This window comes from Doryrhamphus excisus, linkage group LG2 (genome assembly GCF_037039965.1).
Source record: "Doryrhamphus excisus strain RoL-2023G ecotype Guam linkage group LG2, RoL_Dexc_Guam_v1.1, whole genome shotgun sequence".
Lineage (NCBI taxonomy): Eukaryota > Metazoa > Chordata > Actinopteri > Syngnathiformes > Syngnathidae > Doryrhamphus > Doryrhamphus excisus.
In genome coordinates, this window is record NC_136358.1 from 17,829,369 (window position 1) to 17,857,042 (window position 27,674).

General features: G+C 41.7%; 4 protein-coding genes across 25 annotated transcripts in view; 3 read left to right on the forward strand and 1 right to left on the reverse strand.

The window, feature by feature from the left end:
- wnk1b (WNK lysine deficient protein kinase 1b) overlaps positions 1-11,539 on the forward strand; it is a 70,571-nt gene extending 59,032 nt beyond the window's left edge. For 9 of the 17 annotated variants that reach the window (XM_078799309.1, XM_078799293.1, XM_078799317.1 and 6 more), the window contains 14 exons: positions 916-975; positions 3,592-3,678; positions 3,749-3,785; positions 3,864-3,937; positions 4,011-4,265; positions 4,350-4,606; positions 4,680-4,755; positions 4,841-4,973; positions 7,213-7,416; positions 7,613-7,705; positions 9,269-9,310; positions 9,517-9,683; positions 9,749-9,802; positions 9,925-11,539. In XM_078799309.1, the coding sequence (XP_078655435.1) occupies positions 916-975; positions 3,592-3,678; positions 3,749-3,785; positions 3,864-3,937; positions 4,011-4,265; positions 4,350-4,606; positions 4,680-4,755; positions 4,841-4,973; positions 7,213-7,416; positions 7,613-7,705; positions 9,269-9,310; positions 9,517-9,683; positions 9,749-9,802; positions 9,925-10,314 (1,929 nt within the window). In that variant the 3' untranslated portion in view covers positions 10,315-11,539. The other 8 variants (XM_078799299.1, XM_078799301.1, XM_078799308.1 and 5 more) reach the window with 8 other exon arrangements.
- Positions 11,540-12,183: 644 nt separating this feature from the next.
- LOC131132358 (proline-rich protein 5-like) lies at positions 12,184-26,695 on the forward strand. 4 transcript variants are annotated; one of them, XM_058077927.2, is made up of 11 exons: positions 12,184-12,331; positions 14,398-14,473; positions 16,632-16,806; positions 18,985-19,065; positions 19,219-19,325; positions 19,786-19,877; positions 20,652-20,792; positions 21,163-21,307; positions 21,376-21,606; positions 21,670-21,965; positions 26,557-26,695. In XM_058077927.2, exons 2-10 carry the CDS (start codon positions 14,449-14,451, stop codon positions 21,960-21,962), a joined length of 1,290 nt encoding a protein of 429 aa, XP_057933910.2. In that variant the 5' UTR covers positions 12,184-12,331; positions 14,398-14,448; the 3' UTR covers positions 21,963-21,965; positions 26,557-26,695. The 4 variants fall into 4 exon arrangements, with proteins under 4 accessions (XP_057933910.2, XP_057933912.2, XP_057933909.2 ...); XM_058077929.2 differs by lacking the exon at positions 26,557-26,695 and having other exon boundaries at positions 14,398-14,474; positions 16,642-16,806; positions 21,670-23,039; XM_058077926.2 differs by lacking the exon at positions 26,557-26,695 and having other exon boundaries at positions 21,670-23,039.
- Positions 21,757-25,134, reverse strand: napepld (N-acyl phosphatidylethanolamine phospholipase D). Of its 3 annotated transcripts, XM_078799392.1 has the most exons (11): positions 24,884-25,134; positions 24,402-24,563; positions 24,135-24,207; positions 23,957-24,061; positions 23,740-23,880; positions 23,444-23,668; positions 23,280-23,383; positions 23,043-23,208; positions 22,830-22,978; positions 22,647-22,761; positions 21,757-22,518 (listed from the first exon to the last, which is right to left on the reverse strand). In XM_078799392.1, exons 2-11 carry the CDS (start codon positions 24,488-24,490, stop codon positions 22,390-22,392), a joined length of 1,296 nt encoding a protein of 431 aa, XP_078655518.1. In that variant the 5' UTR covers positions 24,491-24,563; positions 24,884-25,134; the 3' UTR covers positions 21,757-22,389. The 3 variants fall into 3 exon arrangements, with proteins under 3 accessions (XP_078655518.1, XP_057933917.2, XP_057933918.2); XM_058077934.2 differs by lacking the exon at positions 24,402-24,563 and having other exon boundaries at positions 21,759-22,518; XM_058077935.2 differs by lacking the exons at positions 24,135-24,207; positions 24,402-24,563 and having other exon boundaries at positions 21,760-22,518.
- cacna2d4a (calcium channel, voltage-dependent, alpha 2/delta subunit 4a) overlaps positions 21,907-27,674 on the forward strand; it is a 62,720-nt gene continuing 56,952 nt past the window's right edge. Inside the window, exons 1-3 of the mRNA XM_078799383.1 lie at positions 21,907-21,965; positions 25,425-25,501; positions 26,557-26,695. Coding sequence (XP_078655509.1) covers positions 25,444-25,501; positions 26,557-26,695 — 197 coding nt within the window. The 5' untranslated portion in view covers positions 21,907-21,965; positions 25,425-25,443. The remainder of the gene's footprint in view (positions 21,966-25,424; positions 25,502-26,556; positions 26,696-27,674) is intronic.

Here is a 27,674-nt window from a genome sequence, read left to right on the forward strand (position 1 = left end):
TTAGGAAAGCAGGAAGTGAACAAATGTAACAGTTACCGATTGTAAAAGTACCAGATGGAGGGGTAGGATTTAATAAGCTTTGCTTCTTCCTACTCCTTCTGGACATGTGGAAAATAAACATTTAAAAAAACAGAAAAAAAAATTAAATTATATTAGGAAAGCAGGAAGTGAACAAATGTAACAGTTACTGATTGTAAAAGTACCAGATGGAGGGGTAGGATTTAATAAGCTTTGCTTCTTCCTACTCCTTTTGGACATGTGGAACTGTGAACTGATTATGGGATGCATTCAATTGTAATCTGATGTATGTTCAAATGAAATTAAACCATTACCATTACTTCAGCACGTGACAAAAATAAATTAATAAACACAAAAATAAAATAAATAAAAATTAATAAAATACATTAAAAAATATATTTTAGGAAAGCAGGAAGTGAACAAATGTAACAGTTAGTGATTGTAAAAGTACCAGATGGAGGGGTCGGATTTAATAAGCTTTGCTTTTTCCTACTCCTTTTGGACATGTGGAAAATAAAAATAAAAAAAATAGGAAAAAAAAATAAATTATATTAGGAAAGCAGGAAGTGAACAAATGTAACAGTTACTGATTGTAAAAGTACCAGATGGAGGGGTAGGATTTAATAAGCTTTGCTTCTTCCTACTCCTTTTGGACATGTGGAACTGTGAACTGATTATGTGATGCATTCAATTGCAATCTGATGCATGTTCAAATGAAATTAAACCATTAGCATTAGCATTACCTGGTCATGCACATGATACCGATTAACATCTCCCATACTTTTATCCAATTTCCACTTCACTTCCTCATCTTGCATGCAAGTCCCTTTTAATGTTCACTGAGAAGAACGTTATTTTTCCCTCCTCTTGCCCTCTTTTTCTCTTCGTCTGGATTAGGCCTCCTCTACTCCTCCTTCAGAACTCCTGCCATCCCTCCCTGGACCATGTCTCACTCAGGTGTTTTTTTTGTCTCCGTCTTACTGCTTTTACTAACAGAGAGTGCTTTGTTGTGTCGGTAACATGCCCTCATGAAATGACATTCAAATGAACGAACCTGGCGGCCATAGAGGCAAAAAAAAGGTCAAAGCATCAATGAATGGGCTTTTATTTTCTTGCATCTGTCTAAAAACAGTCTTCCATTCACTCCTTGGCTGTTATGCAACTCATGTGGGCGAGACAAGTGGTTCAATCTGGTTGAATCTCGCTGTGCTACATAGAAAACGTAGAAGACATCCCTGCACGGTTGGCGAGTGGTTAGCGCGCAGACCTCACAGCCCTGGTTTTCTACCGGGGTTCAATTCCACCCTGGGCCATTTTTGTGTGGAGTTTGCATGTTCTCTGTGGGTTTTCTCCGGTTTCCTCCCACATTCCAGAAACATGCTAGGTTAATTAGCGACTCCAAATTGTCCAGAGGTATGAATGTGAGTGTGAATGGTTGTTTGTCTATATGTGCCCTGTGATTGGCTGGCCACCAGTCCAGGGTGTACCCCGCCTCTCGCCCCAAGACAGCTGGGATAGGCTGATGAATGAATGAAGGAAGGAAGGAGTGAAGGAAGGAAGGAGTGAATGAAGGAATGAGTGAAGGAAGGAGTGAAGGAAGGAGTGAAGGAAGGAAGCAGTGAAGGAAGGAAGGAGTGAATGAATGAATGAATGAATGAAGGAAGGAAGGAAGGAAGGAAGGAGTGAAGGAAGGAAGGAGTGAAGGAAGGAATGAGTGAAGGAAGGAAGGTGTGAAGGAAGGAAGGAAGGAAGGAAGGGAGGGAGGAAGGAAGGAAGGAGTGAAGGAAGGAATGAGTGAAGGAAGGAGTGAATGAAGGAAGGAAGGAGTGAAGGAAGGAATGAGTGAAGGAAGGAAGGAGTGAAGGAAGGAAGGAAGGAGTGAATGAATGAAGGAAGGAAGGAGTGAAGGAAGGAAGGAGTGAAGGAAGGAATGAAGGAAGGAAGAAAGGAAGGAGTGAAGGAAGGAAGGAGTGAATGAATGAAGGAAGGAAGGAAGGAAGGAAGGAAGGAAGGAAGGAAGGAAGGAAGGAGTGAAGGAAGGAAGGAGTGAAGGAAGGAGTGAAGGAATGAATGAAGGAAGGAAGAAAGGAAGGAGTGAAGGAAGGAAGGAAGGAAGGAGTGAAGGAAGGAAGGAGTGAAGGAAGGAAGGAGTGAAGGAAGGAGTGAAGGAAGGAAGGAGTGAAGGAAGGAAGGAGTGATGGAAGGAAGGGAGTGAAGGAAGGAAGGAGTGAATGAATGAATGAAGGAAGGAAGGAGTGAAGGAAGGAAGGAGTGAAGGAAGGAATGAGTGAAGGAAGGAAGGAAGGTGTGAAGGAAGGAAGGAAGGAAGGAAGGAAGGAAGGAAGGAGTGAATGAATGAATGAAGGAAGGAAGGAGTGAAGGAAGGAATGAGTGAAGGAAGGAAGGAAGGAAGGAAGGAGTGAAGGAAGGAATGAAGGAAGGAAGAAAGGAAGGAGTGAAGGAAGGAAGGAGTGAATGAAGGAAGGAAGGAAGGAAGGAAGGAGTGAAGGAAGGAAGGAGTGAAGGAAGGAGTGAAGGAAGGAATGAGTGAAGGAAGGAAGGGAGGGAGGGAGGAAGGAAGGAGTTAAGGAAGGAATGAGTGAAGGAAGGAGAGAAGGAAGGAGTGAAGGAAGGAAGGAAGGAGTGAAGGAAGGAAGGAAGGAGTGAAGGAGTGAAGGAAGGAATGAGTGAAGGAAGGAGTGAAGGAAGGATGGAAGGAAGGAAGGAGTGAAGGAAGGATGGAAGGAAGGAAGGAGTGAAGGAAGGATGGAAGGAAGGAAGGAGTGAAGGAAGGATGGAAGGAAGGAAGGAGTGAAGGAAGGAAGGAGTGAATGAATGAATGAAGGAAGGAAGGAGTGAAGGAAGGAATGAGTGAAGGAAGGAAGGAGTGAAGGAAGGAAGGAGTGAAGGAAGGAGTGAAGGAAGGAAGGAAGGAGTGAATGAATGAAGGAAGGAAGGAAGGAGTGAAGGAAGGAAGGAGTGAAGGAAGGAATGAAGGAAGGAAGAAAGGAAGGAGTGAAGGAAGGAAGGAGTGAATGAATGAAGGAAGGAAGGAGTGAAGGAAGGAAGGAGTGAAGGAAGGAAGGAAGGGAGGGAGGAAGGAAGGAAGGAGTGAAGGAAGGAATGAGTGAAGGAAGGAAGGAGTGAAGGAAGGAAGGAAGGAATGAGTGAAGGAAGGAATGAGTGAAGGAAGGAGTGATGGAAGGAGGAAGGAGTGAAGGAAGGATGGAAGGAAGGAAGGAGTGAAGGAAGGAAGGATGGAAGGAAGGAAGGAGTGAATGAATGAATGAAGGAGTGAAGGAAGGAAGGGGTGAAGGAAGGATGGAAGGAAGGAAGGAGTGAAGGAAAGATGGAAGGAAGGAAGGAGTGAATGAAGGAAGGAAGGGGTGAAGGAAGGAATGAGTGAAGGAAGGAAGGAGTGAAGGAAGGAAGGAAGGAAGGAAGGAAGGCAGGAAGGAAGGAAGGAAGGAAGGAAGGAAGGAAGGAAGGAAGGAAGGAAGGAAGGAAGGAAGGAAGGAAGGATCCAATGGGCTACATAGTGGTCATCTGAAAGCAGTTTTTCGGTCTGTGCAGTCCCAGCAGCCTTTGGAGGATCTGGACGCCCAGCTGAGAAGAGCCCTGAGTCCTGAGACGGTTCCTGTCAGCAGCACACACTCACAGGTACACAAACACACACGTTGTATACACTTAGATACGCTGATAATTTATGTCTTCCATTTTGTTACCTCAGGCTACCCAAGGGGTCATTCCTCTGGGAGGACAAGGAAGTACGTTCATCTAAACTTCCTGTGATGGTCAATGCTGGTTTCTGTTGTTTAGTCGCTGACTCGGGTTCTACTGTTTAGTTCCTTTCTCTCTAGATGGAGATGCCACCTCATCTCCTGCTCCTCCGGGTGGAATTCAACTTGGGAGATTCCAGGTTTGGATTCCCCTTTATTCCACCTTCCACTTCTTGCTCCATCTCATCTTCCCATTTTTCCTGACCTCCTCAGGTGTCGCGAGCCGCCGAGGAGCCACCAAGCCAGCACCTGCCCTGCACGGAATCCTCCTCAACTACATCATCCTCCTCCTCCACATCCTCCTCCTCAAATCTCTCCAGCCCGGAGAACACGTTGCACAAGGGTTCCTCCACCCCTCTGAGAGCAGGAGGAGCACAAGGTGGAGATGACGTAGATGGACTCCCTCCGAACCACCGCCCGTCTCCTTTCGCTTCACCGAACCCTGCCACCACCATTGGACGCTTCCAGGTATGAATATCTATTTCCTGGGTAGAACAGTGCCATCTAGTGGTCAAGTGAGAAATACAACTAAAGCAAATCCACATACTGCAGGTCACCACCAACCCCGAGGCAAGAGTGGGCCGATTCTCCGTCACTCGGGCTCCAGAGTCCAGGCAAAGCCCTCCACCCGCTGCCCAGGCTTCTAACGGGCCCACCAACCCTGAAAGTCCAGACGCCGCCCCCAAAGCCTCCCTGCTCGGCGTGAACAGCAGCAACTCCTTCAACAACTCCTCCTACATGAGCAGCGACAATGACTCTGAATTGGAGGATGAGGACTTGAAGTGGGAGGTCCACCGCCTCCGAGAGAAGTGAGACGTCCTCGATATCTTCTCCCCACTTCCTGTTCAAGCTAACTGATCCTCCTCCGTGGTATTCCACCAGACACTTGCAGGAGATTCAGGCTCTTCACTCACGCCAGAAGGAGGAAATTGACTGTCTGTTCACCAGGCTGGGCAAGGTAAACTGACATGTTTGTGTAGGTTCACACATCCTACACACACAAACACACACACAAAGTAAAAGCTCCATCCTTTGCGGTGTAGGTTCCTCCACCTGCCGTTCTCCCTCCCATCATCGCCTCGGCTGCAAGGAGGAGGCGACCCACCAAGAGCAAATCCAGCAAATCGTCCAGAACCAGCTCCTCCTCGCAGGGTAGCAAGAGTCCACTCCAGCCAGGTGGGCTCCCTCACACTCCTTCGTCACTCCTTCGTCACTCCTTCGTCACTCCTTCGTCACTCCTTCGTCACTCCTTCGTCACTCCTTCGTCACTCCTTCGTCACTCCTTCGTCCTCATCTCAGAGACGATATCTAGTAGCACTTCCTTCCCACCACTCGCCCATTACAGAGTACTTCACTTTTTCTATGTAATATCAAATATGGATAAATGACTCTATTCAGGATACATGATATCAGACATTGAAATGAATCGATGATGATGATAAGTAAATGATACATTCACTATAGAATACATGGATTAATTCAGGATCATTGATATCAGACACTGGTATTCATTATATAATATGAATTAAATTATAATAAGTGATATCAGACACTCATATTGATTAAATAAGGATAAATTAGTACATTGATAAGTGATATCAGACACTGATATTCATGAAATAATGGTTAGTAAATAAATTCAGTGATATCAGACAGTGATAATCATGAAACAAGTGAATAAATGTAGGATAAGTGATATCAGACACTATGATATTCATGAAGTAAGTGAATACATGTAGGATAAGTAGGATAAGTGATATCAGACACTATGATATTCATTAAATAACGGTAACTTAATTAATTCAGGATATATTCATTAAATAACGGTAACTTAATTAATTCAGGATATCAGACACTGGTATTGATTAAATAATGATAAGTGAATAAATTCAGGATAAATGATATCAGATACTTGTATTCATTAAATAATAAGTGAATAAATTCAGGATGAATGATATCAGACACTGGTATTCATTAAATAAGTGATTAAATTCAGGATAAATGATATCAGACACTGGTATTCATTAAATAATAATAAGTGAATAAATTCAAGATAAATGATATCAGACACTGGTAGTCATTAAATAAGTGCATAAATTCAGGATAAATGATATCAGACACTGGTATTCATTACATAATGATAAGTGAATCAATTCAGGATGAATTATATCAGACACTGGTAGTCATTACATAATAAGTGAATAAATTCAGGATGAATGATATCAGACACTGGTATTAATTAAATAATGATAAGTGAATAAATTCAGGATGAATGATATCAGACACTGGTATTAATTAAATAATGATAAGTGAATAAATTCAGGATGAATGATATCAGACGCTGGTAGTCATTACATAATAAGTGAATAAATTCAGGATAAATGATATCAGACACTGGTAGTCATTAAATAATAATATATGAATTAAATTAGGATAAGTGATAAGTGATATCAGACACTCATATTTATTAAATAATGATTAATGGGTAAATTCAGGATAAGTGATATCAGACACTGTGGTGTTCATGAAATAAGTGAAAAAATGTAGGATAAGTGATATCAGACACTATGATATTCATTAAATAATGATAACTTAATTCAGGATATCAGACACTGGTATTGATTAAGTAATGATAAGTGAATAAATTCAGGATAAATGATATCAGATACTTGTATTCATTAAATAATAAGTGAATAAATTCAGGATAAATGATATCAGACACTGGTATTCATTACATAATGATAAGTGAATCAATTCAGGATGAATGATATCAGACACTGGTAGTCATTAAATAATAATATATGAATTTAATTAGGATAAGTGATATCAGGCACTCATATTTATTAAATAATGATAAATGGGTAAATTCAGGATAAGTGATATCAGACACTGTGGTGTTCATGAAATAAGTGGATAAGTAGGATAAGTGATATCAGACACTATGATATTCATTAAATAATGATAACTTAATTAATTCAGGATATCAGACACTGGTATTGATTAAATAATGATAAGTTAATAAATTCAGGATAAATGATATCAGACACTGGTAGTCATTACATAATAAGTGAATAAATTCAGGTGTAATTTCATAAACAGACTCATATCGGTTTATTGTTTCTTTTCACTTCATGTTGAGATGTTCCAAGTTGTTCATGTTGTGCGTTCATAATCACGTATGAAATTTGAGTATGCAAACCTTTAACGTACACCGTGTGTGTTTTACATGTCTGCTTGGTTCCACGTGCGTGTGGTTGGGTGCTACGCAGGCTCGGAGCTTGAACATTTCTGACTCTGCCTTCCATGTGTCTTTTCCTGTCTTTGTGTGTGTTGTTGTGTTTTGTGTGACTGCCGGCTGTTGTGTCGCCTCCTTCCTGCTCCTCCCTGCCTCTCGCCGCCACTCCGCTGTTTCCAGGCAGCACTTTATCCGCCCAGAGCGTCCCGACCATGCACCCGGGCCAGCTGGCTCAGTTAGCGCCAGGATCGGCAAGCGATGGCGGCGGCGGCGGCGGCGGCCAGTTCCAGCCTCTCAAATCGGGTCCCTCCAGTGACAACGTGTGTTCAGCGTACACCAGTGAAGCGGCTCTTTCCGTGCCCAGCTTGTGTGCTCCCACCCCAGGTATCAAACCCGGCATCAAAAACAAAACAAAACAAACCCCCGTCATGGCGCCCTTGCATGCAAGTGTGACCTCACAATGTCCCTCACCTCTTTTCCTGTATCTGTCTCTCTGTGGTAACTTACATTCTTCTGTCTTTTCCTCCATCTTTTTTTGTTGCACTCTCCCATCCTCCTCTTCCCATATTCCCTCACTCAGGCTGTGTAAAGTTCAGCTGGGGGTCGGAGCGTCTGCCCTTCAAGCCCGGCGGGCGGAGGACGCGCTTTCTGAGTACGCCCTGCTTGGCTCTTTGTGTGTAAAAAAAACGCTTCATTTCTTTGCTCTTAAACCTTCTACGTATGTATATGTCGTCTGTCCTCTTTGCTTTATTACTTGTCCAACCATCTCAATTATAGGATGTCAGATATTACAAAATAGCAGTTTCTGGTTAGTGTAGTTTCTGTCGCCCCCTGCTGGACATGCAGATTACAACGAGCTTTATAAGAGCTTTTTAAGGATGTCAGATATTACAAAATAGCAGTTTCTGGTTAGTGTAGTTTCTGTCGCCCCCTGCTGGACATGTCGATTACAACGAGCTTTATAAGAGCTTTTTAAACACATGAACTAATATATTTTGTCACTTATGTGATTTTTATGATTTAAATCAGGCTGTAATAAGGTGTTAGAGTGCCACCTGGTGGCTCGGCATGTGCATGTCTTCTTTTAAAAAGAAGGGGGGGAATTTGCTATTATTAACCTTCCTCTTATGTTAGCTTTCTGGTATCATCTCTTATGTATTAAATCAGCTACAAAATACACTAAAAACAATAAGTTACCATTAAATTTGCTTCTTAAGTCTTGGTTACCTTCTTAGGCTTCCTCATCCATGAAAATGTTGGTTTTAATACTTTTGGTGTGGCCATTTTTGTCACTATACCCCTCAATTTTAATTTCCAAAAATGGTAAAATGAACCTCAAAAGAACCATTTTAATAAATTGAAGGTTCTTTTGTTACCTGGCTATTACTGAGGGATATAGAACATATCTCTTAAATCAATTAGTTTTATTTATTTTCTCATTTTAGTATTAATCACTAAAGAAACATCTATTTTGTTCGGGTGAATTTTGACCCATATATATTAATGTCAAGAAAAGGTAGAAAAAGTTCTTGTTTTCAGCAACAGAACTTTAGTATAAACTGAAATAAAAAACCATAACAGGTCCAGATCTTGGTTGACTGTACTTCTTGCCATTCTTTCCATGATCCAAATTGTAAATGTGAAATCAGCCAATCAAATGAGTGAATTCACCTCACATGTATTACTGGAAAAGCGGTCAAAATGAGAATCCCCTGAAGCTGACATGATGAGAAAATGAGCTGGTTGTCATTGTGTTGGCTAAATTGTACACTTATGGTTTCAGTTGTGGATCATAATATTGCTTTATAGTCATATTATTATTATAACCGGGTTGAAACCGACCGTAACAATACAGTGGTCATAATTTCAACCAGACCATTTTAAAATGTAGTAAAAATTGGTTTTATTTTGTTGAAATAGAGTTTCCTGACAAAGTCAAAAAGCCTCGTTAAACAATAAACAAATGTTATGTGATTCTTTTTATGCATTAAAATTAAAGTAAAACGGGTCGGTGCCGACACTAACACAAGAGGAGGGTTAAATCTTGTAGGTTGATACATTTTTAATTAATAGTTTTTGCTCTTTTGTTAGTTTTTCAGTCTTTCTCAACGCTCCTTTTATTGTAAATTATTATTATAAGTTTACCGATACGTTCATGTGGTTGTCATGGTGCAGGTTTTTAACTGTCCCCTTTTCTCCCAATCCGCCCGTTCTTCATGCCTTCTGGTCCACGCAGGGAAGATGGTGAAAAAAGTCTGCCCCTGCAACCAGCTCTGTAGTAACTATCACTCTCTTTTTGGTCCTTCCATTCATCTTGGTGCAATTCAATTCACACATGCATGCCCCCCCCCCCACTCTCTGTGAGCGAACGCACACTAACTAGTACACAGCTGAGCGTCTGTTGTCATGGAAACCACCATCATCTCGCTTCCATTCGCTCCATCTCCAGCTCTTTTTAAATAATCAAAATGTGCGTCCTCACAGGGACCAACAGCACCAACGCAGTGAGCGGTTCCGGACCCCTGTGTCAGAGCCAGGGGGGCTCCCAATGTCTGAACTTGTCGGCCCCCCACCAGCGGAAAGGCACGTTTACTGATGACCTCCATAAACTGGTGGACAACTGGGCCAGAGACGCTATGAACCTCTCACAGGTATTTTTTTTTAATGTAAAGAAACGTACATAAGATTGTGTTGTTTATGTTCGTGGTGCTTTCAGGGTAAGAGGAGTTCTAAGCAGCTGCAGGCGCCAGCACCGGGACACAGCTACGAGGTAAGAAATCCAATCCTTGAACAATTGAATACATTATTTTTATTTTTTATTTTTGGTAAATATCATATTTATATGAATGTTTGTTAATTAGAAATGGAGGAATTAATTAATCGCCTCTCCAGGTGATCCAGTCAGCCACCCTGGGCAGGAAGTACTCCGCCCCGAGCCAGCTACTCACAGGCTCCGCCCACCTCCCCTCCAACACGGCGTCCACTACCTCTTTGGCCACCGCCCGCAAGGGCTCGCTGTGCCAGCCCAATACCTCCCCCGCGCCGCCCCACTTCATCCCGTACGTGCCCGCCCCCGCCTACACCGCGCAGTGGTCCGGACCCGCTCAGGGGGGACTCGCCCCTCACGCGACGGGGCCTCCTCCGCTGGTCAGCACCTCTCAGCCGCTGAGTCCTTACCCCGCCTCAACCGGGGGCCAGATTCCGGGTCACGCCTTCACGATGAGCAGCGCTCTGCAGAAGTCAGTTAGCAGCCCCGGGGGGCCGAATATGAGGACCACGTAGGGGCTCGGGGCTCCTTTTCGCCTGACTGGACTTCATCAGCTGGATATGATGATAACGAGGATCAGAATTGGGAGCGGGAGTGATGCATCTCACCTTTTCTTCTGTCTTTGTGTTTTTTGCCAAAAGAGTCCAAAGAGCGGAACAAAACGAAAAAAAAACATTGATGGTTCTTGCCAGATTTAAATACTACAATGTGCAATGTGTGTATAGAAGACAATTTTAGGAAGAGAACCGACGATGAAGAGGAAACGGAAGTATAGAACGTAAACACGGAAGCCGGGCCTGACTCCGCCCCTTCCTGCGCACCAAGCAATAACATCACGGCGAGCACGAGAGCTCCGGAACATCCAAAAAAAGTGGCCTTGTCATCATAACATCTTGTATAGTTTATATTGTTATTTCCAGCTGTGATCATTCCAATCACGGATGTGGATATTAAATGTGGATATTAATTATTTAAATGAAAAAAAAACAACACTGTGATCATTGTGGCTCGGCGGGAAAACATCATAAAAACAACGGAAATGCCTTAATCAACAATTAGCTACCGTTTGCTAGCTACTTCTTTTTTCGACAGTACTTACATTTAAGACACTTTAATAGTTTAGCCCTGTTAGTTAAATGTGAATGTACAAAACAGCTGTTTAATTAGCTTTCTGGTGCCTTGCTTAGCGCCCCCACCACCGTTTTCGAACACTGGAGAAGCACACTAGGACCACGACAGATTTGTAATGGCGGAGACGGCGAGGATTGTATTGGTGATACTTACCTCCATACTGTGATGCTTTTTTTTAATTATTATTATTATTATTTACGTTCGGCTCACCCACTTGTGCTTTGTTACTGTGAACAGGCATTGTTAGCATTAGCTCACACAATAGGCACATTCTCACATACTCACCTTTTTTTCTCCTCCCCCACGATAGAAGCGTTTAAATCCCTCAAATGTTCCAATATTCGACGTTTAGATGATGTATTTCCATTATTTTATTTTATGTTGTTTTATCTGCTGTTTTATTGTGTGCAGCAGCACCCAAGTCAGTGTTTGCATTCTCTCGATTAGACACATAAAAAAAGACTAAACACGCGTGGAGTCTCATCAGCAGGCCTTTAACGGTTCATGTTTTGCACTAAGAGAGTGTTCCGAGCTTCATATGAAAATAAATACAATGACATTTGTTACTTTATTTGTAAAAGAAAACTTAATAAAAGTTGTTTAAATGAATAGCCGGAAGTTAATGTCTACATCTTTTCCGGTGTTTTTTTATTTGTAGTACCGATCTTGTCCACACGATGTCGCCAAAACACACGAGGTAACTGCTGATTGCCTGTATTCAATTACTAAACGTACAAATAATTCAAAAAAACGTTTTCGTTTCAAATTAATTCGCACTCATCCAGAAAATTGACACTGTCCTATGCTTAATTGACAATATAAGACAAATGCGTGTCATGTTTGAAGGATAATGATGTGTTTGTTGTGTAAGAGGAGCTTGATGCAGGCTGATGAGGGCTGATTTAGACGTTTAACTGGTGAGTGTGTGTTTTTACTTTGTCATGCCTGCATGCTTTTCAATCACGTTTGTTTGTGTGCAGTTCCCAGTCCTTTACACCTATTTAAGCATATTGTGAATGGAGGCGTGCTTGGTTTATGGTTCTGTTTACTTTAGTGACGTAATCTAGCTTTGACCGGCAGACTTTGGTACTATGAAGCAGTAAAAGTAGCTTTAGGCCACTATTTTAGTCATACATTCCATATTTACCTATTTTACTTCTTTAACTTGAACTCACCATTCCCGGCGCTGGTTCAGGCGAAGCCACGCCCACAAAACATTTCCATGGTAACCAGCGTCTCTTCCGAGTCTTCGTGACGTGCGCGTGTACCCACTCGCATTCCCCGCCTCCCCCTCGTAAAGAAGGCGCTCATGTTGACTGGTCGTGTAGTTTGATGCGTGGAGGCTCAAGGAGAAAGTTGTGGCTTTTAAAGCGCAACCATGACACGCAGACTGCTGAAAAAGTGAGTTTTTTTCATATGAAATCCAGATTAGGTTACTTTAAGAATGTGCTGTGTATTTGTATGTTTAATTAATTCAACTAATGTATCTCATCATGTTTAGCTTGTATGCTAGCTACAGTAAACAATGCTACTTTATTGTAAAGTTAATTACAAGTGTTAATCTACAACGTGAACCGACTTTGAGGAAGAGAAAAAGGAACATCTGGAGACTTTGACCTTTGAGCCTTTGTGCAGGTGTCCCTAATGAAGTGGCTTTGGGTGGCCCTGCATCAGCAGCCTATCTAGTGCGGGTGTCATTCTATCTGCATGAGAGTCAGTAGGGATATACAGTGAAGAAAATAAGTATTTGAACACCCTGCTATTTTGCTATTTCTCCCACTTAGAAATCATGGAGGGGTCTGAAATTTTCATCGTAGGTGCATGTCCACTGTGAGAGAGATAAACTAAAAAGAAAAATCCAGAAATCACAATGCATGATTTTTTAACAATTTATTTGTGTGATACAGCTGCAAATAAGTATTTGAACACCTGTGTATCATCTAGAATTCTGACCCTGAAAGACCTGTTAGTCTGCCCATTAGAAGTCCACCTGCACTCCATGTATCATCCTGAATCAGATGCACCTGTTTGAGGTCGTTAGCTGCATAAAGACACCTGTCCACCCCATACAATCAGTAAGACTTTAACTTGTAACATGGCGAAGACCAAAGAGCTGTCCAAAGACACCAGAGACAAAATTGTACACCTCCACAAGGCTGGAAAGGGCTACGGAGCAATTACCAAGCAGCTTGGTGAAAAAAGGTCCACTGTTGGAGCTATCATTAGAAAATGGAAGAAGCTAAACATGACGGTCAATCTCAATCGGAGTGGAGCCCCATGCAAGATATCACCTCGTGGGGTCTCAATGATTCTAAGAAAGGTGAGGAATCAGCCCAGAACTACACGACAGGACTTGGTCAATGACCTGAAAAGAGCTGGGACCACCGTTTCCAAGGTTACTGTAGGTAATACACTAAGACGTCATGATGTGAAATCATGCATGGCACGAAAGGTTCCCCTGCTTAAACCAGCACATGTCAAGGCCCGTCTTAAGTTTGCATATGACCATTTGGATGATACAGAGGAGTCATGGGAGAAAGTTTTATGGTCAGATGAGACCAAAATAGAACTTTTTGGTCATAATTCCAATAAGCGTGTTTGGAGGAAGAAGAATGAAGAGTACAATCCGAAGAACACCATCCCTACTGTGAAGCATGGGGGTGGTAGCATCATGCTTTGGGGGTGTTTTTCTGCACATGGGACAGGACGAGTGCACTGCATTAAAGAGAGGATGACTGGGGCCGTGTATTGTGAGATTTTGGGGAACAACCTCCTTCCCTCTGTCAGAGCATTGAAGATGGGTCGTGGCTGGGTCTTCCAACACGACAACGACCCGAAGCACACAGCCAGGAAAACCAAGGAGTGGCTCCGTAAGAAGCATATCAAGGTTCTAGCATGGCCCAGCCAGTCTCCAGACCTGAACCCAATCGAAAATCTTTGGAGGGAGCTCAAACTCCGTGTTTCTCAGCGACAGCCCAGAAACCTGACTGATCTAGAGAAGATCTGTGTGGAGGAGTGGGCCAAGATCCCTCCTGCAGTGTGTGCAAACCTGGTGAAAAACTACAGGAAACGTTTGACCTCTGTAATAGCAAACAAAGGCTACTGTACCAAATATTAACATTCATTTTCTCAGGTGTTCAAATACTTATTTGCAGCTGTATCACACAAATAAATTGTTAAAAAAATCATGCATTGTGATTTCTGGATTTTTCTTTTTAGTTTATCTCTCTCACAGTGGACATGCACCTACGATGAAAATTTCAGACCCCTCCATGATTTCTAAGTGGGAGAAATAGCAAAATAGCAGGGTGTTCAAATACTTATTTTCTTCACTGTAGTAGAGACAGGGATCCAATGTCCTTCTCAGTTTCTATTCAATGTAGCTTAGCTGTTAGCTCTTGCAGATTGTAAACCTGTCAGTAATTTTTTTATTACTTGAACCGGCTCTTCTTGTTCGTGCCTTCAAGATGCTGACTACATACCGGTGTTGTAGTCACTGACATGCCGCCGACTTCAACATGGAAAGAGAAGGCTCCTTAAGGAGGTAAGAGCTCATGTGCCCACTAGGCCAGCCCAGACTATTTACTCACTCGATTTATGTTCACCTGTCAACTATGGATTCACATTGAATGGAAGTATTCAGAAGAGTAAGAAATACTGTCATGCTAACTTCCCCACCCGGAGGAACCTCATTCATTTTTTTTTTACTATGGATTCAATTGGTGTTTGAAGGAAAGTAGTGACAGAAATAGTGGCATGCTCACTTCACCACCCTTGGGAACCTCACTCCATCCATTTGAAAAGAATTACCGACTTTGGATTTCCATTCGAATGGAAAGGAGTGCCATTTATGCAGAAATAAATATCATGCTAAATTCACCCCCTGAGGGAACCTCACTCCATTCCCTTTCAAATATGGATTGACATTTGACAGAAAGTTCTTTAATCAGTTATTTGGCAAAGTAGTGGCGTTGATGAGAAATAGTGGCATGCTAACTTTACCACCTTGGGGAACCTCACTCCATTCCCTTTCAAATATGGATTGACATTTGACAGAAGGTTCTTTAATCAGTTATTTGGCAAAGTAGTGGCGTTGATGAGAAATAGTGGCATGCTAACTTTACCTCCTTGGGGAACCTCACTCCATTTCCTTTCAAATATGGAGTGACATTTGACAGAAGGTTCTTTAATCAGTTATTTGGCAGAGGTATGGAAAGAATCATGGATGGAGGTATGGAGTCATTCATTGATGAGAAATTGTGGTATGCTAACTTTACCACCTGGGGGAACCTCACTCCATTCACTCTCCGCTTACAACTACCATTTCATGAAATTCCCTTGAATCATTTTTAGGAGGGGTAAGTTGTGTTAAGTTGTGCAGAAATGCTGACATGCTAACTTCACTACCTTGGGAACATTACTCCATTCACTCTGAGCTGGAATATGAGTGAAAGTTTCTTATACTATTATTTCTGAAAAAGTAATCACACTAAAAAGTAGTCACACTACAGAAATAACGGCATGCTAACTTCACCATCCTTGGTAACCTCACTCCATCCATTTGAAAAAAATGACCTTATGAAATATTTGGAAAAGTAACTATGGACTTACATTTGAAATAAGTTTTCTTTGAGTCATTATTTAGCGTTGATGAGAAACAGTGGCATGCTAATTTCACCACCCCAGGGAACCTCACTCCATTCACTCTCCGCTTACAACTACCATTTCATGAAATCCCCTTGATTCATTTTTAGGAGGGGTAAGTTGTTTTAAGTTGTGCTGATATGCTAACTTCACTACCTTGGGAACATCACTCCGTTCACTCTGAGCTGGAGTCTTGTTCCATTATTTGGGAAAGTAGTCACACTTAGGATTGCCAGTCGAATGGAAAGGAGTGGCATTTATGCAGAAATGCAGAAAGTCAAATAACGGCATGCTAACTTCACCACCCTTGGTAACCTCACTCCATTTATTTGAAAAAAATGACCTAATGCAACATTTGGAAGAGTAACTATGGACTGACATTTGAAATACGTTTTGTTTGAGTCATTCATTGATGGGAAATAATGGCATGCTAACTTCACCACCCCAGGGAACCTCACTCTACATTCAACCTGTCTGTCTTGTGGGTATTTACTTCACGATGCTGCACTGTTGAAACAAATGAATCAGTTAAACATCAACGTGAAATTAGTCAGTGGCAGTCCGTTCAGGCAGCGACCTTGTATTATTGCCTGCAAATAAATAAATGTTGCATGCCCAACTCTAGTAGGAGGACATGCTTCACTACAGGCCTTCCTTTTTCTGTCCCACACATTCCCGAGTGACCTCATTCGTGCTTTCATTCATGCCAAAAATCCCCATCACCCTCCCTTGTTTACTAATTACAACTCTTCCTGTCCTCTCGGCACCAAAAGAAGTCCCAAGTTTAAGCTTGAGACAAACTGCAAAATCCTTGCATAGATCACGGATCCCCACCTAGACCAAAGAGGACATTTGTGTTACTTTGACATTCTTCTCTCCCTCTCGGCAGCACTTGAACCTCAAAGGCTTGCTTTGTCCGGCTTGACAAAAGCTCACATGGCCGCCGACTGCTACAGACTGTTAAGGAGAGGAGGCGGAAGGAGGACATGTTGCTACTTTTGTCCACATCATATAACCGTTGATGTACTGATCATCCACTGTCCCTTTGCTCCCTTTTGGATTTCGAGGAGTCTCCACAGCAGGTTGAAGTTGGCCGGTGGCTCCTCTTCCAGCTTGACTGACCTCTCAAAGACTCCTGCAGGAGGAGGAGGAGAGAAGGTGGCGGCGGAGGAGTGCAGCAGGGACAAAGGGACCCAGCAGAGGAGAGCTGGGGCAAATGCCACCTGGAACAGGTCGGAAAACACGGAAAGTTTGTTCGTCTTGCTTCTTTTCATACTGGAATATGCCCTGAGGTGCTCCACTTCTGAATAAAAGCACAAAGATGTATGCATGCTGCATGAAAAGGAACACACACAAATGGACGTGAGCATGGAAGCATCTCCTCTTTCTTCCTCGCCACCCCTTCATGCATCTCTTTCAGCCTCTTCACATCTTTTTTATGTAAAACCATCAACGCAATAAGAAACATATGGCCACAAAACCAGGAAAAACTGTGCCCCAGTCCCCCCCACACACGTTTTTCAGCTCATGTCATGTCACTTAGCCATGTATGAACGAAAGAAAAGCTAAATATCAAATGGAAACACTGCACGCCACACATACAAAATGGAGCCTGGAGTTTGTTTTCCACAGAGTAAAGACGATAATAGCATGGTTTGATGTGCATGAGTGACGGGCACAGCGTGTTTTTACCATCCACATTGTCTTTGCCAAAATCCGCTCTTACGTAATTGGACGGGAATGGCAACTATGTTCTCTATGATATTGTGAAAAGTTCATGATCGTTCCTTTAAACTTTAATCCAAAATGACGGAACAACGGAAATCTTACACAAAGTAATTGGACGGGAATGCCAACGTCACCTCAGGTGCCATTGGATAAAGTTATATATAGTTCCGCTTTCATCCAAATTGACAAAAGTCTTCAATGTCATTGTGGAAACTTCTAGCTAGTACTTTTAAACATTAATCCAAAATGAAGGAACAATGAACATCCAGTCTTAGACAAGTAATTGAACCGATGACATAACAAGGAATGGCAACAGCGGCTAAATGCCATTGTGGAAAGTTCTTGCTAGTATATTTTAAACTTTAATCCAAAATGAAGGAACAATGAACATTCAGTCTTACACAAGTAATTGGACCTTTTTATCCAAAACGACATAACAACAAATGGCAACAACGCCAATGCCACAATGACATTGTGGAAACTTCTTGCTAGTATATTTTAAACTTTAATCCAAAATGATGGAACAACGAATGGCAACAACGCCTTAATGCCATCGTGGAAACTTCTTGCTAGTACTTTTAAACATTAATTCAAAATGAAGGAACAATGAACATCCAGTCTTACACAAATAATTGGACCTTTTAAATCCAAAATGACATGACAACAAATGGCAACAACGTCTTCAATGCAATTGTGGAATGTTCTTGCTAGTACTTTTAACCATTAATCCAAAATGAAGGAACAATGAACATCCAGTCTTACACAAGTAATTGGACCTTTTTAATCCAAAATGGCATAACAAATGGCAACAACGTCTTCAATGCCATTGTGGAAACTTCTTGCTAGTACTTTTAAACATTAATCCAAAATGAAAGAACAATGAACATCCAGTCTTACACAAGTAATTTGACTTTTTTAATCCAAAATAACAACGAATGGCAATAACGTCTTCAATGCCATTGTGGAAGCTTTTTGCTAATATATTTTAAACATTAATCCAAAATGAAGGAACAATGAACATCCAATCTTACACAGGTAATAATCAACAAGTTTAATCCAAAATGACAGAACAACAAATGGCAACAACGTCTTCAATGTCATTGAGGAAAGTTCTTGCTGGTATATTTTAAACTTTAATCCAAATTGAAGGAACAATGAACATTCAGTCTAGAAGTAATTGGACCTTTTTAATCCAAAATAACAACGAATGGCAACAACATCTTCAATGCCATTGTGGAAAGGTCTTGTTGGTATATTTTAAACTTTAATCCAAAATGATGAAACAACGAATGGCAACAACGTCTTAATGCTATTGTGGAAAGTTCTTGCTAGTATATTTTAAACTTTAATCCAAAATGATGGAACAACGAATGGTAACAACATGTCAATGGCATTATGGAAAGTTAATGCTAGTATCTTTTAAACTTTAGTCCAAAATGACAGAACAATAGATGCGACACATAAGGCATTTGGTGCATTAGCATGCCCGGTAACGACGTAGCTGCTGTCATAATTAGCGTTTTGCTTCTTCTTGCTTGGTAGATGGCCACATCATGTACGATGAGGGGACGCCATGGTGAAATAAATTGATTGTATATAATGGATATACATTTCAATGTAATTCCACTAAAGTACACTTCCACTGCCACATCAAGCTAACTGATGATCATATTGCTTCTCAGCATCCACAACGCCGTTATCTCCGTGTTCCAGAAGAAGGATCTGGGAGAGAATGAGCTCTTCTCGTTGAATGAAGGCGTTAGGTATGTTCTCATCTTATCTGTCGTAGCAATAGAAAACACTCAGTCGTCACTGTGGCTTCTGTGTTCTGAGTGAACCCGTCATTTCCTGAAGGAGCTTGCTGTTCAAACAGCGTAGCCTGCTAAAACGCTAATGCCACCATGCATCCATTACAGGCAGCTGCTAAAGACGGAGCTGGGCTCCTTCTTCACCGAGTACCTTCAGAATCAGCTGCTCACCAAAGGCATGGTCATACTCCGAGACAAAATCCGCTTCTATGAAGGTAACGCATACCTGCCTTAATCCTTACAGCAGTAAGTCATTAACTCAAGTTTCAGATTAACTTGCTTTATTGTCCAACATGACAATCCAAAACAAGACCTTTATCACTGCATTGCCTCCCCAAGTTAATGCTTGAACTGTAAGAACATGTAGCACGTTTCATTCAAGCGATAACACCGCTCACTTTTTGAAGGAAAATGACTCAACACGCAGTGAACTGGCAGCACTCATGCAGCCCCCGTAACACCACCAACACACACGACACAATTATCTTGACTAATTGTGTTGTTAATTAGTTAGACAAACAATGCTTAGGTCGGTGACCACCAAACTAGTATATCCATATCTATAGTATTGTTGCTGAAATGTCCGCTACTGTGTTGTGGTGTAAAAAAGTGTGACCTTGCTTTGAAGCAGCGTCCATGTTTTTCCTTTGATGCGGTCCATGTTTGTTGTGATAGGTCAGAAGTTGTTGGACACTTTGGCCGACACGTGGGACTTCTTCTTCTGTGATGTTTTGTCCATGCTGCAGGCCATCTTCTATCCAGTGCAGGTTGGACTCCAACTCTATCACTGCACAAGTTGCAAACATTAATAATAAAAATAAATAAAATGAAATAAATTTTAAAAATAAAATAAATTAAAAAATAAAATAAATGTAAAAAAATTAGTAAATTAATAAAAATAAATAAATAAAAAACCTTAAACTATATCAGGAAAGCAGAAAGTGATAAATACAAGGATGAAGAGTTTTGAACTTGTCATGATGTGCTATATATATATATATATATATATATATATATATATATATATATATATATATTGACAGTTACTATGGTACCAATTATGTCATTGTATGGTCATATCACGTCGTACTTCGGTATGTGACAAAAAATAAAAATAAAAAATAAATTAAAAATTTTAATAATTATAAATTAAAATATATTTACAAATTAATAATTAAATATAAATTATTAATTAAATTAATATGAATATATAAATATATTGTATGCTATAATAACATAACAATAATAACATAATATATTAATAATAATAATAAATATTTAAATAAAAATAAAAAAAAACTTAAGTTATATTAGGAAAGCAGGAAGTGAACAAATGTAACAGTTACTGATTGTAAAAGTACCAGATGGAGGGGTAGGATTTAATAAGCTTTGCTTCTTCCTACTCCTTTTGGACATGTGAACTGTGAACTGATTATGGGATGCATTCAATTGTAATCTGATGCATGTTCAAAGGAAATTCAACCATTACCATTATACGATACTCCATGTGTGTGTGTGTGTGTGTGTGTGTGTGTGAGCAGGGGAAAGAGCCATCAGTGCGTCAACTAGCACTGCTCCACTTTAGGAACATCATCACCCTTAACCTGAAGCTGGACGAGGCTCTGGCACGACCTCGAGCACGAGTGCCACCGTCCATCATACAGATGCTCCTCATACTTCAGGTGCACACACACACGAGTCTATACATTCTATGGGGGGGGGCAGCAGATGGTTTTCTCGCAAAGGGAGTCTCACAGGAAGTCATCTCAGCGTGAACAGTCTTCCCATGACCTCCAACCCAGCAGTTGCTATTGGTTTGATTTCCTGCATTTGGACTCTGTGGTTGCTTTTACGTGAAAGAAAAGCATTTGCAGGTTTCATCGTTCTTTCATCTGCAAGTTCTTACCCTCGCTTGAGTCGCCATGACGCTCATGCGGTTTGTGGCTTTGACTCACGCTCCTTCTCCCGCTTATGAGGAGAGGTCCATGTGTCTCCTGGAAGCCATTACAGCCCTTCTCTTCTTAACACCGCCGTGTGGTGTGTTTGTTGCAGGGCGTCCACGAGTCCAAAGGCGTCACAGATGACTACCTGCGTCTGGAGTCTCTCATTCAGAAGGTGGTTTCTCCATACCTTGGCACCCATGGATTATATTCCACAGATGGTTCGTCCAATCAGCACTGTTCTTCCTGTCTGTTAGGTATGAAGTCAACACTGAGCATTCGTCTAGTTGTCTGTTAATTGTTACCTAAAAACGCTCCTTGCCAGAGAAGCGTCTTCAGCGTTCCAGCCTGTCCAAATCTGGCAACCCGCCCGTAGTGAAGAACCCGGTCATGCGCTCCAAAAGCTACAACGTTCCCATGCTGACCCCTGTTGTGGAGTATGACGTGGACTCATCGGGAGGCGGGGGTGCGGGTATCAGACGCCACTCTGTGTCGGAGATGACTTCATGCGTGGAGGAAAGCGCCTCCTTGGCTGAATCCAACATCAACCACTCAGGTAGGACGCTTTTGACACGTCGTGTAAACTCATTAAAACTAACACTTCCTGTTTTCCATACAGGTACCACAAGTCAGAACCCCCGGGTGAAGCATCTCTCCCCATCCATCCTCCCCGAACCGTCCCCTCCGAGCGATTACACACACTGCACGGACTCTCTGGCGTCAGACTCCCCCGTGTCCTCCAGAGTCCTGGCGCAGGACACAAGTTCAGGCTCCAGCCCCTCATCTAGTCCGGAGATCACCACGGATCCCCGCATACCAGAATCTCTGGACTCTGAACCTGAGCACGACGGCATCTTTCTGGACTTCTCCAAAGGCGGCGCTGGAGGTGCAACACACAGCAGTATAGCTTAACAGGTGACCACCCAGTACCTTTTTAGCTTAGCTTTATCTTTAGCTTATATCAGTTTAATCGAAAAGTGCCCCATAAAATAGTCATACAGTAGTATAAAAGTATTTATTACTATGAATAGCAAGAAAACCTGGCAGACACTGCCACCTAGTGTTCACCTCATACCAGCGCATTACAACATGCTGCCTGATAAGAAGCACATAGACAATTAAAGCTGTTTATTCTCAACACATCAAATGACATTCAAATCTAATATATTGAAAGACGCAGCAGGCTAACATTCTGGTTAGAGATTTCAGTCCTACTATACCAAGATGTCGAGCGTCACATTTGTGAAGCCGAGCCCAGCTCAGCTTCAACGGCGATGAGCGTAAAAGGTCTATATTTTAAATATATTTAAATATATTTTAATATGACACCTAGCTTAAGTCATTGGACGTTCCCGTCACGTGACGTCAGCAGGCGAGACTCTCCATGCTGCAGCGTGAAGAAGGATTCCGGTTTCAGCTCGTTGTCCTCCAGAGCTTCTTGGAGGCGACGCGGTGGCTCCAGATAGTACTGAGTAAAAGGACAAAAGTGGGTTCAGTTTTCCACCTTTTTCAGCGTACAAACGCTGCACTCATGCAGCTGAGCAAACAAAGGCTCTTTTGTTGGGAACATAATGGTGATGGAATACATCGTTTTACCTCATAGGCCAGAGCAAATGTTCCCCAGTGAATAGCCAGTGAGTGCTTGGCCTGAAGGTCGATGTGGATCTGCACCGCCTCCTCTGGGTCTACATGCTGCCCTTTCATCACATCCCTAAAAGAAAACCAAACACCTTCAGTAAAGGCCTAACATGACAGAAGCATGAGCAGATAGATGTTCACCTGGGAAGATACGCTCCAATTGGGATTGCCGCTAAGTCGAACGGTCCAAAACGTCGACTGATCTCCTTGAAAGCCGAACAGTAGCCGGTATCGCCAGCAAAGAAGAAGCGGTGATCTGGACCCAGTACAGCCCAGCTGGCCCATAAGGACTAAAGAAATATGGATGCCATGTTTAGAGAGCATTGTGACATAAAGACAAGATAAATAAGCCACCTTGTTGTCGTCCATCGCGGTGCGTTTGCTCCAGTGTTGAGATGGTGTGCACACAAACGTGACGTCATCGTGAGCCGGCACGCAGTTCTCCTCCCACCAGTCCAGTTCTATTACGTTTTCGCAGCCCGCCTTGGACAGCCAGTCCATCAAACCGAGGGGCACGAACCTACAGACACTCTTTTGTGACTTCAGCGGCGTTTCAAGCCTTTTTAGATAATACTAGCATGGCGCATATACCAGCGTAGCTCCCCGCCGAAGCGTGTGTTGAGGCTGGCCACAGTTCCAACATCGAGGTGATCGTAGTGGGAATGACTGATAACCACAGCGTCGATCCGGGGCAACTGGAGAACCAAACCCAGTTTAAATAAAGCACATTAACATCATTTAAAACGTTAGCATACCTGTTCTACGCTACAAGGCGGGCCTCTGTATCTTTTAGGACCCACAAACTGAAACGGTGACGCCCTCTGGCTGAAAATAGGATCTGTAAGAACATTCAACCCGTCCATTTCCACCAGAACTGACGAATGACCCAACCAGGTGACCCTCAGACCGGGACCGGAGAGAGAAAGGTCCGGGTTCTGTACAAAGTACGGCTCCATCACTGGTAGCTTGTTGTCAAGGACCTGGAATGAGGAGAAGCATCGGTGGAATAATAACTTAGCCAAACAGGAAGTGCTGATTTGTGATGACACACCTCTTTACTAGCGGGGATGTTGCTGTGGTTTTTGTCGAGTAACAAGAACCGGAGCAGGGTGGAGTAGGACGGGAAGCGCCATGTGGGCCAGGGGTTGGTGAAGCGGCCATTTTTGTCTCGACAGGACTTTGTCACCTCTTCCTGTAAACAACAAATACAATAATATTCACGTCTATTTATTAGCTATATATAATATACAATATTCATGACAGATGACCTCCATGCGGTAGTCCAGTCGGAAGCTCTTGCGCGAGGACCGGCAAGAGCTGCTCCTCCTCTGGGCTTGAGCACCCACCTCTGCCTCCCTCAGCACGCCACCATCCTGCAAATGTAAATAAACAATGGCAGCCATTTTTGGGGGACACACTGTAGCTCATGTCAGGCCTTTATAGTACCGCCACTAGCTCTTTTCTCTCCTCTGGGGCGGCACTGTCTGAAGATGACTTTTCCATGGGGTCACCTCCACATCTGGCACGGACATAAACCAGCTTTTAAAATGTTATACTCAAAATCCAGAGAGAGTAGGGCAACAGCATAACAGTTTTACTGTGTAGCGCTTTGCATGTGAGGTAGAATGTGTTCAATGAATCCAGTGAATCCGTAAAAGGCAAAACTGGAAGAATAGGTTAGGAGGTGCATGCCATTTATCCTAAAATGTTTACTTGAAGGACAACTGGACGTAAAGCTGTCTGCGGTGTTGTCCAACAGTGACTGAGAAGATCGACGGTCCATTCAATTTGATCAGGGGCATCCTCTTTACTGCAGTGGTGCGTTCACTACACACTGTATATTTGTGTGGCACTCCCGACAACAACAACGGCGGCCTGTGGTTGAGAACCAAAACAAAGATGTGTAGTGTGTGCAGCCATTTGGGGCTCGACGTGCAAAATGACAAAAAAAACAAAAACAAACAAAAACAGACTCATCTGTTTGTACTCGAAACGTTATTTGCGAGTTTATAAATAATTGTTTCGTTTCTCTACAGCACATACCACTCGATAAAAGGTGAAGGTAGCGTTAGTAAATTAAGCTAGATATATCGAACAAGTTAAAATGAGATAATTTGGTCACTTGCAGCGATAGAATTTCAAGAAAAACATCGAATTTCAAGAAACACAAACATTACAGGTGTCGGACAACTTACCTGAACAAGCGAACGCAACAGCTAGCAAGCTAACATGTTAGCCAAACAACCGTGTGCTACTGCGAGCTATTGCTAACTCTGCGACTCTTGTTGAGCAGATTGTAAAATAAACTTCAGCTAGCTTAAGCACGGAATATTAACAGATACCGTCAAATATGTCGCCCATAAGCCAAAGAAAGGTTTTTTAGCAGTCGAGTGGCAGGCGGATAGTGAAAGTCATTGGTCGACGTAAGGGATTTGTGACGTCTTTAGGTCACATGATTATGGTTTCTCAATTAGTACTTCTATTATAGCTACAGATCACTAGCTTATTAAATATTCATTATAAATATTAATTAGACTGCACTCGATCATGTAAATATTATGCTTTTTATAGAATTCAATTATATAATAAATGCAAATTTTGCTAATACACATACATAAATGAATATATGATTGCTAAATAAATAGATAAATAAAACATTTCTGAATTTGACATATTTATGAATAAATAAAATTTGACAGAATTTTATTTTTTTTCCCTTTTTTCCCACGACTGAAGAAAAGAGTTCATCCCCTCCATGAGTGATTTGGGTCAGTGGGGGAGGAGGGAGACTCCACATCTGTTCCACACTGCTGGTGTGTATGTTTGTGTGTGTGTGTGGGCGCACATCCTAGTCAGTCTCTTTAAGTGTTATTAATCTAAACCCTCGGTGCTTCCTGCTGCATGATTGCATTACAACTGCTGTTTATATTTATGTGTGAGCCGGTGTTAGACATGTGTGTTTGTGTACTCGTGATATAAAATTATTTAGAGGCGTTTATTTACTATATTAAGCGTATATTCTGAATTATATTTATGAGTCTGGTGCCTAAATTCTATTACAAAGCAAATCAACATTGTAGTCTGCAATACTTTATTTAGCCACTAGAGGCCGCTGCCGGTTAAAAGAAAGCCTTTAAACAGTGACAGCATGAAAGCTCTATTGAATATGTGTTGAGTGATCCCTAACAATCAAACAATGTTATTTGCAAAACAGGAAGTGGGAGAAAATGTAAAAAGGAAGTGGGCTAAAGAAAAATAAAAACGATGTAGAGAGACAACAGTGTTATTTGAGAGTAAAGGGAAAGGAGGAATGGAGGGAGGAGGAGTTTGGTAATCCTGCCTGGATTAAGAGAGAGAGGAAGTCCCAACATCCCTCTCTCTCTCTCTCTCTCACTCACTCACTCACTCACTGTACATTCCCCTCCAATCATCGGTATGTGGACGACAGCGGGTTCAAAAACACAAATTGGACAGCTCCCTTAGCTGATTCTGAAGGAAGGGAATGTTGGAATGATGGGAAGCTGTGGACAAGGAGATGGAAGTCTAGGAGCATGGTTGTCGGGACCGTTGGTGCGGAGATGTGAACTTTGACATCTGGACAATCTTGCCATCTCTTAAACGGATCCAGGACCACGGCAGGCTCTGTCTATGTCAGCATGGATTATTTTACGCTGTGTAATGTCACATCCCGCCTCGACCGGCACTCCGAACGTGAACAGAAGTGATGTTTGGACTTCTTAAAGAAGGCAAGTTGCCAAAAGAAGGAGAAACTAATGAAATAGCAATTTATCATTATTTTACTAGTAATACTAGTACTAGTTATACTGTGTTTTGTACTCTGAAGTCAAACCCCCCTCATGTGATGCAGAGATGGACGTCGGCGAAGCTGGACCACGCCACATAAGTGGGCCACGGCGAGGGATGCTGATGATGTTTCCGTGGATTATCCTGTGCTGCAGCTCTCTGTGGCTGGTGGTTGACGGCCAGATGAAGATCTCACCGGAGACGTGAGTTACTTTTCATCCATTCCATAAGAACATAGAGTTCCTTGTCATTTCAAAACAAGCCAAAGTATAACTTTGGACCACCTGAGGCCGTTATACATAGCATCAATGACAGACAAAATACACAAAATATTGTCTAAAAAAGAACCTTTATCAAGCACAATATGCTTACTTTTGGTTGTGTTTTAGTTTATTTAACAATATCTTGTTATTGCAGTACAATTTGGACCACCCGAGACCATTATAGCATCAGTAACAGACAAATGACATGTAATATTGTCCAAAAATCTACCTTTATCAAGCACAGTATGCTTACTTTTGATTGTGTTTTGGTTTATTTAACAATATATTGTTATTTGGATTATTTTTGGACCATTATAGCATCAATAACAGACAAATGACATGTAATATTGTCTCAAAAATTAACCTTTATCAAGCACAGTATGCTTACTTTTGATTGTGTTTTGGTTTATTTAACAAGATGTTGCTATTTGGAGTATTTTTGGACCAACTGAGGCAGTTATAGCATCAATAACAGACAAAATACACAAAATATTGCCTAAAAATCAACATTTATCAAGCACAGTATGCTTACTTTTGATAGTGTTTTGGTTTATTTAACAATATGTTGTTATTTGGAGTATGTTTGGACCACCTGAGACCATTATAGCATCAATAACAGACCAATTACATGTAATATTGTCCAAAAAAATCACCCTTTATCAAGCACAGTATGCTTACTTTTAATAGTATAATAGTTTATTTAACAAGATCTTGTTATTTGGAGTACTTTTGGACCACCTGAGGCAGTTATGTCATCAATAACAACCAAATTACATACAATATTGCCTAAAAATTAACCTCTATCAAGCACATTAGGCTTATGTTTAATTGTGTTTTATTTAGTAGTTTTAGGAGTTAGTAGTTTTAGTTTTTTAGTTTTTATTTTTTTTAGTTTTATTTAGTTTATTTAACAATATGT